This window comes from Callithrix jacchus, chromosome 5 (genome assembly GCF_049354715.1).
Source record: "Callithrix jacchus isolate 240 chromosome 5, calJac240_pri, whole genome shotgun sequence".
Lineage (NCBI taxonomy): Eukaryota > Metazoa > Chordata > Mammalia > Primates > Cebidae > Callithrix > Callithrix jacchus.
The window spans coordinates 51,632,116-51,645,901 of record NC_133506.1 but is presented as its reverse complement, the minus strand read 5'-3'; the positions used below and the strand labels follow the sequence as shown (position 1 = coordinate 51,645,901).

The 13,786-nt window shown below is 43.1% G+C and overlaps 1 protein-coding gene across 1 annotated transcript; it reads left to right on the top strand.

Moving 5' to 3' along the window:
- Positions 1-4,374: 4,374 nt before the first annotated feature.
- Positions 4,375-12,694, top strand: CBLN4 (cerebellin 4 precursor). The gene is made up of 3 exons (XM_035298983.3): positions 4,375-5,468; positions 8,487-8,603; positions 10,516-12,694. The coding sequence occupies exons 1-3, from the start codon at positions 5,178-5,180 to the stop codon at positions 10,711-10,713; spliced, it is 606 nt and encodes a 201-aa protein (XP_035154874.1). The 5' UTR covers positions 4,375-5,177; the 3' UTR covers positions 10,714-12,694.
- Positions 12,695-13,786: the final 1,092 nt, after the last annotated feature.

Genomic DNA, 13,786 nt, shown 5'->3' with positions numbered 1-13,786 from the left:
CTAACACAGACTTAACATGGTAAGCCCCCAACATTTCTGAAATAATTTCACTTTTCCTATCATACTCAGATTGTAGTGACTAAATGTTACATTGTTTCCCTTATGAGAAATAAAGCAATGATATTACTTTGTACAGTAAACTTTATGCATACCTACTTTGTGCTAAATTCTCTGCTCCCATTCATGAGCAGTCTATGGAAAACACAACAAAGAAATCAACTAAAAACATGATGATAAATATAATGACAGGAACATGCTCATGGTATCATGGGACACCAAAAAGGGACATCAAAATATGTCTGTAGCTATGACATATTTTCGTGCCACGAGACCTTTTGTCTCCCTGCTGGCTGATGTCTTAGACACATTCCTTATTTGCCAATGTGGTGAGTGGAATAAACTATCTAGAGAAACTGTCCTAAAGAATTTTCAAATTCTAAAACCAATTGAAAAGTATTTTTTTTACAGTATTCATCTATTTCCCCCCCCACAATACCATCCTCATACAAAACAAGTCTGTCATTTGACTGTCTCCATAAGGAGCTATGAAGATTTACTCAACATGGCTCTGGAACTTTCCAGACTACATAAGTTCTTGCATATTGGTTGTTCACGGAGACTTTTTCTTCTTAAGCTACTTACTCTCCCTCAGAAAAGATCATTTGCTTAGGCTGGTAACTATTGTTATAAAGAGCAAAGGGTAATTAAGCAACTCAGGGGAGTTGGTCTGGGCATGATGCAAGCCTCACCGCTCTTTCTCTTTCTCTCGATTTTCCACCTTCTGCACGACTGACCTGTGGCTGTCTCGGCTACATGATGCATGGAGTCTGCTTTCATTCAACCACAGTGAGGCCCTTGGAGCTGAATATCTTGCATGTGTCTGTCTTTGCCTTCTCAGAAACATTTTTCTTCACACTCAGAAAATAGCTCATAGATCCTTACTGTCTTGGGCTTGCTTGAAACTTGGTTTCTCTAAAGGATGGTTGGACAAGCAGTCCTTGAATTTACTGACCTCAGAAGTATTGCTTTCCTATGCAAGAATAGTTTAGATTCTAATGTACTTTAAAGTTAAGCCCAGCTGCAGAGAACTGAAATGCATTTCTACCTCATCTCTAAAGGTCTAGCAGAAAAAAAAAAAATCCTAGGCATCAAATACAATATGGGAATCTCAGAAAAGGAAAATATTTAGGTCACAGCTAGGTCTTCTAATAGCATATTTTCAACTGGAAAAATACGAGAAAAAGAAAAAAGAAACAGATCTGTGCTGTGGTCAGAGAGAAACTTAAACTTGATCTTGTTTCTTTTCTCCTGGGGATGCTGGGGTTAGAGTAGGGGGTGAGGAGCAGGTGATGCCTCCTTTTCCAAAATGTTGGAAAAGCATTTCCTACAGGCAGGAGATTGGATATGTTAGTCTTTTGGCAAGAGATCCATGGCCTTTTGTGGTATGGTTTTGGGACAATGTTCTAATGAGGATTCTGGATGACAGGGAGCAGTTATGTTACTAAAACTAGCTCAAGGGAATTGAATTTTTATTTCAAAGATATAGGAGGATGCCAAGAAACCCAAGGTTGGGAGAAAATGTTTCTGGACCTCTTGTGAGTAAGAGTTCAGAACTGGTGATTGATCCACTGTTCACTCCCTCTACCTCTCAAAAGTGCTCATGTCCCAGAATTGGCTTCTTTCTACAAGTGTGGTCAGTCCTCTGGTTTAATCCAATACCTCTTCTGCCTCAGCTTACAGGTGACATGTCAGTTTGGGAAGCTACAAACCTTGTCTCTGCAACATCTAGTGCTTACTGGAAACTATCTCGATGTCTTATTAAGATTGCAGAGAGAAAATCTGGCAGCCCCAAGGCATCTGGCCACGTTGGGCCATATAAATCTTGGACTTCTGGTGTCAAATACACTGATGGTCCTAGAACGCAGGGGCTATCTGTGTTTAATCAACTGTTGTGGGAAAAAGAGTGAGGACCCTCTGATTCACAACATCAGATAACTTCTCTTAGCAGAGGTCCACAGAAAATGCCGTGTTCCCCATCTTCAGAACACTTTGAATAGCAGAACATCCTTTAGTAAGGAACCAGGACCTTTATCCCCAATTATTGAGGAGACTTCGAATTTAAATTTTACTGACAGAGACTCATTTAAAGCAGTTTATACCATAATATGAATGTTAATTACCTTCTATCGGGAAGCAGTCAGTTATTTCTCAATCAATTACTGAGTCTTTACTTGGTCACTATGTTAGATTTTGTGACTAAAAATGAATACTTTTGGTGAGAGAAGGAACAAGTTTCTTTAAATCTCAGTTCTTGCTGGCAGGAAATGCTGGGAGAAGAAAAGGATGTAGAGAGAATATATTAGAATTGGTGAAGAAGACAGCTTATTTCCTATTTAACAATTCAACAGTTTTTTGTCAAACTTCTCCCAGCCTGAAATTAAAAAACTCAAGTCCTAGTTATTGAACAGCTGTCCCAGACAAGGAAGGCAGGGTGCTTACTTCTACAGGAAAATAAAAGGCACTAAATTCAACTCAGCACCTGCCCTCAAAAGACAGCATCAAATGAGAAGAAATTGCTGCTGTTATCCAGGCAGACATCCTTGAAAGCTAGAAGAGAGTTACAAAGTGCAGAGACGGATCAGGTGAAGATTGTGTTGGGCCTAGGGTGCGGCACCAAAGCTGGGTAAATGGTGGTCATCTTTAGAAGGCACCAGTTTGCCTTGTTTGGTTGTAGCTTAGATAGGTGACATCCCACCTTGTAACAGATAGCATAGCACTAGCACCTGCCACTCAGAATTGATACTGGCCTATAGTCCCAGCTACTGGGAAGGCTGAGGTAGTAGAATTGCTTGAGCCCAGTAGTTTGAATCCAGCCTGGGCAATATACTGAGACCACACCCTACCACAAATAATAGTCAAAAGACCTGATAATGTTCCCATTGGAGCAGCATCTGAAGGTCCCTATGGCACCAAGTATCAACACTTAAGTTGAGAGATTATAGGGAGGTGAGGGTCAGGGGATTCCTAGTAGGGTCTTCAACTTTAACAGTTGGTGCTGGTGCTTACAGCTCAATACCTTGGACCGTCTGAAGGAAGGGTAAAAGGCTGGAGACAAGGTCCAGCTTGTGTTGTGGAGGGCCGGAATGCCATGCTCATGATGAGCTCATGGGGGTACCCTTCACTCAGGAAAAAATGGGAGCCATCCATCCCAATGACCTCTCTCAACAAACATCCCTTCCATTCATAACTAGCTAATGCAATTTTAAGAGTTCCAATGCCTAGAGGGGATACTGTTTTGATTAACGATATACCAAACGGTGTCTGCCCTCTGGCAGCTGCAAGTCTAGAAGGAATTGGGGAAGGAGCGCTGTGACCCCCAAAGCATCACAGGACTGGAAAGCTGGCGGGGTGGGGGCGGGGATGACCTCAGTTAACGCCGCCCTACCCTCTCATAGAGGATTAGTGACTCGGCCAAGTTCAAGCAGCTGGGCCCAGCCAGAAACAGACCCCCCTTCCCCGTGGTGGCTGTGGAAGAGGAAGGGAACTCTTGCAAATCAATGGAGTGGCACAGCGGTGAGAGCCGCATCTAAAGGGGAGAAAAATGTAATCCCAGGAACGGGGTTGTCTTTATTATTATTATTATTTTTGTTAGCACGGGTTCGGAGGACTTTTTCTTGCTGAGTTAACTCCCTCCCTCACTGTTTTTTTGGCCTTGCCTGGGGAGGATTCGCGGTGTGGGGGAAGGCGCACGCAACCCTGAGGCTTCTGAGGCTCATCTTCCCGGAGCGGAAGGAAGGAATCAGGCGCCTCCTCCCAGACGCCCCCACGGGCTCCCGTCCGTCCCGAGGCTCCCCTGAGCTCGCCAGGCCCGAGGACTCTGTGGGGCGGGCTCCCGGCCAGGCGCGGTCGGGAAGCCCGCTGATTCCCAGGTTCCGGGCAGTGCGCAGCGCGGGTCCACGGCGGCTCATCCATCTTCGCGGCCCGGCCTGGCAGCGCCGCGCTCTGCTCGGAGGGCACTCGGCAGCAGAGTCCCGCGCTGGGGAGGGGCGAGGGGACCCGCAACCCCCTCCGCGGACCCAGATCGAGCCCGGGAGAGCAAAAGCCGAGCTGGGGCCGGCGCAGGGCCCTGGGCTCCTCTCTGGGCACACACCCTTTACACCACGTTCTCTCAGGGTCTGAGTGGCTCGAGCCTTGCCAATCAGCAGTGCCGTGCACCCCGCTTATTCTGGGGTGCGTTAAATGTCAGGAGAGAGCTGCTCAGATGGGGTCAACAGACGCCTTCTCCCCCTTTTCCCGGAGCCCGCGGGTTGCGCGATAAGCCAACCCCAGCCGGACGCTGCGCTCCTATAAATAGAGCGCGTGTGCCCGCTTCGCGCTCTCCGGGCTGCGCGAGGAACGAGAAAGTTGTGCGCAGGGACCGGGGGAGGGAGGCTGGGCAGGAGAGAACCCTGCTGGACCAGCCACCCTGCATGCTGCGCCCTGCGCCCTGGAACTGATCCCGCGAACCTGCGCTTGTGGTGCCAGGGATCCGGCTAGCCGCTGCCTACCTCCCTACCTCTGAGTGACACGAGGTTTGAGGGAATTTTGGACCAAGCAAAAGTGGGAGTCGCTGGCATCCTGGCCATGAACACAGCCTCGCGTTCTTCTCAGCCTGGGAAACACCTTCTGCCTCCGTAACTCGTCCCTGCCGCAAACCAGACAGGACTGGCACCCACTCCGCTGGGCACCTGCCACGCTTGTGGCTTCCCTGAGTCCCCTCTTTCTGTTCCTGCTCCTTGGTTTACCTGGTGGTGCTTGAGTTTGGGGTGAGAATTTATTATTATTATTTGCTTTGAGGTGTGAATGTGAGGGTTTGGTGACTTTTGGATGTCTAGGAACAAGGGTGGGCGCAGGGGCCCCAGGCAGGGTTGATTCTTGGGCGGAGGAGGGTAGGGTCAGGGGTTCTGCATGAGCTCCTTAAAGGACAAAGGTAACAGAGCCAGCGAGAGAGCTCGAGGGGAGACTCTGACTTCAAGCCACAGAATTGGTGAAAGTGTGCGCGCCGCCGCCGCCGCCGTCGTTCCTGCAGCGCTGTCGACCTAGCCGCCGGCATCTCCCTGAGCACCGGGATCCCGGGATAGGAGGCGACGCGGGCGCGCACCAGCGCCAGCCGGCTGCGGCTGCCCACGCGGCTCACCATGGGCTCCGGGCGCCGGGTGCTGTCCGCGGTGCCGGCAGTGCTGCTGGTCCTCACGCTGCCGGGATTGCCTGTCTGGGCACAGAACGACACGGAGCCCATCGTGCTGGAGGGCAAGTGTCTGGTGGTGTGCGACTCGAACCCGGCCACAGACTCCAAGGGCTCCTCTTCCTCCCCGCTGGGGATATCGGTCCGGGCGGCCAACTCCAAGGTCGCCTTCTCGGCGGTGCGGAGCACCAACCACGAGCCATCCGAGATGAGCAACAAAACGCGCATCATTTACTTCGATCAGGTCAGACCGGGGGGTCGCGGGCACCGAGGGGACGGGTGGTCTCCAGGCACCTCAGTCCGAGGCTGCCTCCCCAGGCTAAGCTGGTCCGATTGGGAATTGGGGGATCCTGCAAGCACCCGCCTTCCCAAATATGCCTGGGTCTGAAACGTCTAACGTCTCTCTTCCTGTCCCTCTCACCAGCCCCGGCTCCCATTCCTTGCGGGCCCCTAAAAGAGGCTACAGCAGCGGTGGGGAAGAGGTTGGGAGCCCAGAGGCGGGCAGCGAGAGCTCAGGGCAAGTTTCGAGCAACAGGTCGGCGGGAGCCGAAGGGAAGCTGGTCCCTGGACATCGAGACCTCTTGGCCGGATCTCGGTCCCCTGGCTCAGACTCTTCTGCAGGTGCCGCTGAGGTTGCTCCCGGGGTACCTTTGCGGAACAGGTTAAATGTTTGATTTGTTTCTCCCAGGTAGAGAAGTTTCTCTCCAAAGAGAGCCCTGGGCCTCCACACTCTCTGCAGAGATCCGGCAGGTGGTCGTGGAGGGCGGGGGCAGGGCCGGGGGTCAGATCTCGCCTGCAGGTTCCGCTGCCAGCCTCTCTATACGCGTGCCAGGCACCGCTGCCACTGCCGCTGCCTCAGAGTAGGCAGCAAGCCCTTCTCTGGTACTTAGAGAAAAGTTGCGGAGGAGGGGAGGAAGAGGAATTTGGCAACCGAGTTGAGCTCCCATAGGGAAGCGCTTGGGAGCTGGTTCTCCCTTTCCTGGCTCCTGTCCTTTCAGAGAATTGCCAATTGCTAGGGAAAGACAGACTTTGAGGTCGAGGGCAGGGGAAGAACTGACGGAAGCTGTAGCTCCTGTGTAGCGACCTGGTGCTCTGTGTTTGGCATGAGGAGAAACCCCAGGATACCAGCTTACCTTTAGCAAGCGGTCTTAAGGAAGAAAACTGTCTTGGGAGTTTTAATTTCATCCCCAACAGTATTGAGAGTCTTTTTAAATTCCAAGTTCACAGTCGAATGCAAAGCTACAATGTGCAGGGGGCACAGGTTAAGTGGTGTTGCAGCATGTGCCAGGGAAAGCACGAGGTGACATCTGTATTCCTTGCTTAATTTTTCCTAAGTAATGCACTCTCCAGCTGGCCAAAGACAGACAATGCCTCTCCAGGGGCTTAGTATTTGATAGCCATAATTTTTAAAGAATTAAGTAGCCCCATTTGGGGGTTTGGTGCAATATTTTCCATCTCGATGGAAATAAAGTCTAGCACCACCCCTACTTTGTATTTCAACACATTAATTAAATGTTGGAATACTGTGGGCATTGCACTCTCCTCTATACAGGGTGCTCTTTTCAATGACCTTTCCATCAATTAGAAGAAGAAAAGGGTTTGTTCTTCTATTCACTGAACCCTGCATCTTAGAGACCAGAAGACACATTTAGTTATAATTCATGATGTACCTGGATGCTCCAATTACAATGTAGAGTCAACATCCAGTTTTATGTGTAGCCAACACTAATCAGCCATTTTCATTATTGCTAATGAATTATGCTACTTGTTTCTGAATCAGGAAGTCACCACTAAGCACCTCAAATTATTTTAATTGTGCTTGAAAAAATGTCTTTGCAAAGCCTCTGTTGGGGATTGTTGCACAGCTGGTGACTTGTTGAAAGACCATCTATCATCAGGTTACAAAAAAAAAATCTACCTGGAAGAAGGTGAAATCTCAGAATGAAATGACACACATACATATGTTTTAAGTTAGGTGTTGAGCCTGATACATCTGCTTGACTGTCACTACATTCTGGTGTGTTGCCCAGAGGTAAGAGTATGTTTTAAGGGAATTATACAAGAGGCTTACAAGTGTGTTAATATTGGCAAGAATGCAGTGTTTGAAAGATAGTAGCAGACTGCCATTGAATTATGAGAAGTATATCTTTTTATGGACAGCTTATTATTTTTGAATGCCACTTATAGGCATATTTCTTGGAAAGAAATGGAAGAAACCCTAGTTATTTTAACATCCATCCCCCATCTCAATCCCTCTTTTTTATAGAAAGAGACTTACCCATGTGATATTGCAAAATTAGCTTAAGAGGTCCACTTATTAAAATTTAGAGTTAATTTTATGATGACTAGAACCAGGCTGAATATTTTGGAATAGAAAATGCATTGTTGCTTTCTTGGGAAACAGTTTCTAATTTCACTTTTGAACCTTGAACTTCAAATACAGAGCAAGTGATTGATAGGAGGTTAATGAGCAGCCCCGGGAGGAACAAGGAAAGCCACCTATTTCATAGTTTATCCTTCTTTTTGCTCTCCTCTTTGGCAGCCCCCAAGGGCTGACTCACTGCCACATTATTATAATTAAAGCCTAGCTGGCACAGGAATGAAAAAAAAATGGCCACAGATCTTAGGAGAGGGCTGGTGGTGGCTCAGAGAAGGGCCAGGCATTCAGATCACTTTGTGTACCAACTGTTCAGTGTCAAGGATTATGTCACACGGTGGAAGGGGTACCCATGTCTCTGTGGTGTGTCCAGGGATGCTGCAGAAAGCTCACAAATGCTGATTGGCTGGCTTGGAGACGTCATCTCTGGACATTTCAAAGGCTTGTAGAGGTGGGAGTGTAAACACATGGCAGATGCCTTTTATCCAACTCTCAAGGTAAAGCTAATATTTATAAGCCCTCAAATGTTAGCTGGATGTTTCCAGAGCCATTGGGCCTTGCTGGAAATTGAGACATGAATACAAAGTAGTTACTTTATTTATTCTTATATCATTTAAAAGACAGAAGAACCTTTCAATATACAAGTCAATTTTCCAAATAAGTTAAGAGGAAAGATATAGAACTAGATGTTTTATTTTCTATGATTTGTTAAGCTAGTTGCCAAGAACGAACAAAGAAAGAAAGAAAAAAAAAGAAAGAGGAAGGAAGGAATGAAGGGAGGAGGGAAAGAAGAAGAGAGGAAGAGAGAGAGAGGAAGAAAATTTATGTTAGTTACAGAAGAAAATATTATAATAACTTATTGTTATTTATTATTTTTATTTGTAGATCCTGGTGAATGTGGGTAATTTTTTCACATTGGAGTCTGTCTTTGTAGCACCGAGAAAAGGAATTTATAGTTTCAGTTTTCACGTGATTAAAGTCTACCAGAGCCAAACTATCCAGGTGTGTAACCCCTGCCATCCATACGCCCAGCCAACTGTGCTTATCTGTAGTGGGTTATGTGTTTAATTATTTATCCAAAGTTGTGTTTACACAAGAGAAATAAACAGCTATCTTTGTCATTTATTTTAGAATACTTAATTTCTAATTTTCTTCTTTTTAACACCCATTAAGGCATGACAAAAAGCATATAGAAAAATAAACAATTGAAGTTTTTACCTTAAAACAATAAATATTTTAAAAAATCTATGGTTTAATAAAAATTCAGTGACACAAATTATTTGTAAGATCATGCTTTTATTTATCTTGTGTACAAAAATTATTTGAACTCGTAGAAAAAAACTTGTAAGACTAGTAGAGCTTTACAAGTGCATACTAAATAAAGAAAACAATCTCACTATTTTTTTAAAATTATGAGATACAGCTAACCAGTAAGAATAAGTCTATGAAGGAGCAACTATTCGACATACTTTTTTAAAAAGGTTGTTCTATGTGTATGCTTGAGTTTATCCTCAGTTACTCTGATGCTAGTGAATTCTTACCAACTGTAATTCCAGTGTTAACAATATATTTGTGTTCTGCTTTCTAAGACAATGGGCTTGACCTTACACTCAAAGGCAGCAGTGGAGTAGTTCCTACAATATTCCAGTATGCTAATACCAAATGACACAAATACATGTGTATGGAATTCTAGGAAAACCTTTTATCTTATGCTCAGTATTTATATTATACATTATGTCAATGTGAATGATAGATTACACCTTTATCTATTAATATTTTCACATATCCTAGTGAATAGCTAATGGATCAGCCTCAGAACTAATTTATTCCATATAACATTTAACCTAAAAAAATCTAGAAAACAAACTTACTTCCATGGAAAAGCTTTTGCCAACCTCCAATATTTAGAAATGTATGCAATGCTTAACATAGTGTAATCAAAATTGTGGTATAGAAAATAGTTAACACAATTTTGAGTTGATTCTAATTATCTATCACTAAAATCTCCAGTAGTAGTGCTGATTATCGTTTTTTCTCTGAGATAGGGTCTTGCTCTTTCACCCAAGCTAGAATGCAGTGGCACAACCATAGCTCACTGCAACCTCAAACCCCTGGGTTCAAGCGATCCTCTTGCTTCAGCCTTTTGAGAAGCTAGGACTACAGGTGTATGTGACCAACCGGGCTAATTTTAAAATTTGTTGTTTTATTTGTTTTAGAGATGGGGGTCCTGCTATGTTGCCCAGGCTGGTCTTGAACTCCTAGCTGCAAGTGCTCCTCCTGCCTCTGTCTCCCAAAGTGTTGTAATTACAGGCGTGGGTCACTATGCCTGGCTTGATGATTGTTTTTAATGCTTGTTTCCTATCAGGGAAAACAGAAAAAGAAATAAACACACACAGACAGATGTATACACACACTTCATTATTTCAAATGATTTTCAGTCGTATGCATGTTGCAGCTGCACAAAAACCTGCAACGATGTTGGTAGGGTTGGGTTGTGTCTGGGTTTCTCAGGTCACTGGGCACAGGGTTTCTTTTATGAATGCACTGGGAAGCCTCAAGCCTGCTTTATTTCCAAAAGATTATTGTTGGGTAGAAGAGGTAAGTAAAGCAGTAAGCTTAATTTATGTGCTGAAGGGAAGCTAGTTTTTACATGTTTAGGTTGCTCCCCATAGATATTATTCTTTTGTAGGAATTTAAGAATATTCCAATGAGGACAAAAAATTTAAAAATCAGTTCAGCAGACATAAGAAGTATGGCCCCCACAATTGGCTAATTTGAAAGGAAGGGAATATATTTCCTGAACATCAGGTATTTTACTGGGCCTGTCATCTAAGACATTATTTATTCTTCCCAGTAGATGTTTTGGCTTTTAAAGAGAACTTTTCAATTATTATTATTTATCTTCTTCTACTAGGTTAACCTGATGTTAAATGGAAAACCAGTAATATCTGCTTTTGCGGGGGACAAAGATGTTACTCGTGAAGCTGCCACTAATGGAGTCCTACTCTACCTAGATAAAGAGGATAAGGTTTACCTAAAACTGGAGAAAGGTAATTTGGTTGGAGGCTGGCAGTATTCCACGTTTTCTGGCTTTCTGGTGTTCCCCCTATAGGATTCAATTTCTCCGTGATGTCTATCCAGGTGAGGGATGACCCACTCCTGAGTTATTGGAAGATTATTTTTTTCATCATTGGATCGATGTCTTTTATTGGTTTCTCATGGGTTGATATGGATTCTAAGGATTCTAGGCCTGTCTGAACCAATACAAAGTTTCACAGATTATTTGTGTGTGTGTGTTTCAGTATATTTGGATTGGGATCCTAAGCAGATAATACCTATGCTTAAATGTAACAGTCAAAAGCTGTCTGCAAGATTTATTCTGAATTTAATTTCCTGGGATTACTGAATGCGTTACAGATGTGGAATTTCATTTGTTTGGTTTCGAAGGACTGGCAACTGGGTCCAAGCATTAGAAAACTCTAAAGTTCTGACTTTGATCAACGGTTAGTGTGATACTGCCAAAGAACTGTATACTGTGTTAATATATTGATTATATTTGTTTTATTCCTTTGGAATTAGTTTGTTTGATTCTCGTAAAAAACTGGGATTTGTTTTCGGTAACTGGCATTGTGTTTTCTCTAAAAATCAGGTAATGAATGGCTTGCCCACAAATGTACCTTGACTATGATATCATCGACATGACTTTTCTCAAAGAAAGAATGCCTCATAGTTGTATTTTAATTATATATGTGAAAGAGTCATATTTTCCAAATTATATTTTCTAATAGGAAGAATAGATCATAAATCTGACAAGGAAAAAGTTGCTTACCCGAAATCTAAGTGTTCAATCCCCAAGCCTCGGCAAAACAGCTCCGCTCTGAGGGAAATCTCATACTTTATTGCTCAACTGTAATTAACATGATTAATAATAACCACTTTATTAAAAACCTAAGGTTTTTTTTTCCTTAGACATGACCACTTTATTAACTGGTGGTGGGATGCTGTTGTTTCTAATTATACCTATTTTTCAAGCCTTCTGTTGTATTTGAAGTATCATCTGGTTTTGCCTTAACTCTTTAAATTGTATATATTTATCTGTTTAGCTAATATTAAATTCAAATATTCCATATCTAAACTTAGTGCAATATCTTATTTTGTCTTTTGTATAGGTCATATGAATTCATAAAATTATTTATGTCTGTTATAGAATAAAGATTAATATATGTTAGTTGAATTGTTTTTTTCTTTCTGTTTTGGAAATATGTATTCTATGTTATTTATTTCCTCTGACTTTGCCTCTGCCTAACCCTTTCTTCCTTCTTCATTCCTTTTTTCTTTCTTTCTCCCTTCTTTCCTTCTGTCATCCTTTGATCCTCTCATTTCTTTTTTCCTGAAGTTTAAGAAAAGCTTTCTGAATTTTTAGGTAATGTCCTCTGAGCTGATATAGGAAATCTTTACTGTGTTTAATTTGTCCAAATGTAGGAATTGCAAGCTTGCCAAAAGAGAATCAATGAACTTAGTAAACTCTTCTTTTGGAAGGGCTGATTGTTTAAAAGTTAAGTTTAAAAGATCCCCTAAAATATTCATACATCTGCTCAGTGTATGAATGAGTGGTGATGAGTTTAAAGACCAATATTTTCATACTGAAGACTTTGAGGAAAAGTTCTGCCCTTTTTTCAACATTAAAAGACAAACAGGAGACCACAGGCCTCTTCTTAGGAAGAATTACTATGACACCTGCCTTGTTTGGAGATTTGGCTCAATTTCCCAGTCTTTAGTCCATAAAAACAATTTTTGGTGGGGCAGTGCGGGGGGCTTTTGTACCTAGTAGCAACAAGCAAGGAGACACATACAGGCACGTCTTCCAGTATAATTGTGTTAATTGCCAAGTCAAACTATTTATGCATCACTGGGAAGACTCTCCTCTTTCCCTGAAAAGAATTATCTGGAGATGCTGGCAACGGATGCTCAATGTTTTACTTGGCAAGTTGTCTTCTGCTGGCTTCATGTCAAAAACCTTTCCTTCTTTGTGATTTTGTAATGTAAAAAAAAATATTGTGCAGAGAGAACAAATAAAGGGGGCATTTTCTAAATGTGAGTGGAATTCTCTTTAAATGTGCCTGCTCTAACATAGACTTCCACCTGGTTTTTTGTGTGCAGAATTTGTATGTCTGCATTGCAACAGGTGAATCCTACTTGAATAAAGACAGTTGGCCTTCCATGTCCGCAGGTTCTGCATCTGAGATTCAACCAATGAATATAAAAAAATTTGGAAAGAACAAATAACGACAATATAGCAGTAAAAATAGCACAAATAAAAACCAACATAGTAGAACAACTGTTTACACAGCAGTACATTGTATTAGGCATTATAAGTAATCTAGAGATGATTTAAAGTATAATTTGTGTAGATTATATGCACATAATACTATGCCATTTTATATAAGGGACTTGAGCATCTGCAGATTTTGGTTCTGGAATGAATTCCCCACACGTACCAAGGGATGACTGTAGACTATCAGTCATTGTTTTGGCAAAATGGCCCAAAAGTATTGGAATTACCAATAGGCCCCTATGATGAGATAGAGAAAGTTAGGTGATTATCAAAATAGATCAATGTAGAAATGTGTTTTATAAACATGATTGTGGCCATCCTTTGGGGCTTGCCCTTTTTAAATTGGTCTTTTCTGAACATAAAAGAAAATTTGCAAAGGGCTTAACTCTAATTCCTAAGATCTAGTCACATATTTTTAAGCACAAAATGCATTTGAAACTTTCAAGAGAACTCATTTGAAAAGGCACTGGGGCTGTGGCTATAAAATGTGGAAGGAAACCTGCCTTAGTGTATCCCAGGTGGAGAGATGAAGTCAGAATGAGAGCCTGAGATACACACCTATGCTGGTTCTAGAAAGTGGGAGCCTCCACTGAACGCAGTGGCTGGAAAAGATAAGATTGAGGGAGAAAACAAAAGCCACAGGGCACAGAAGGGTTTGTTCAGAAAGCATGGATTTTACACAGACATAGGATGGAAACCTACAATGTTTATTTGCCAGCTCTGTGACCTTGGGCAGGTTTCTTCATCTGTCTGAGCTTTAGTTACTTCATTTGTAAACACTAGGTAGTTGGTTTTTACCATGAAGACATGTGAAGGGTGCACAGTAGGAGTTCAATTAAGGGCCTACTGT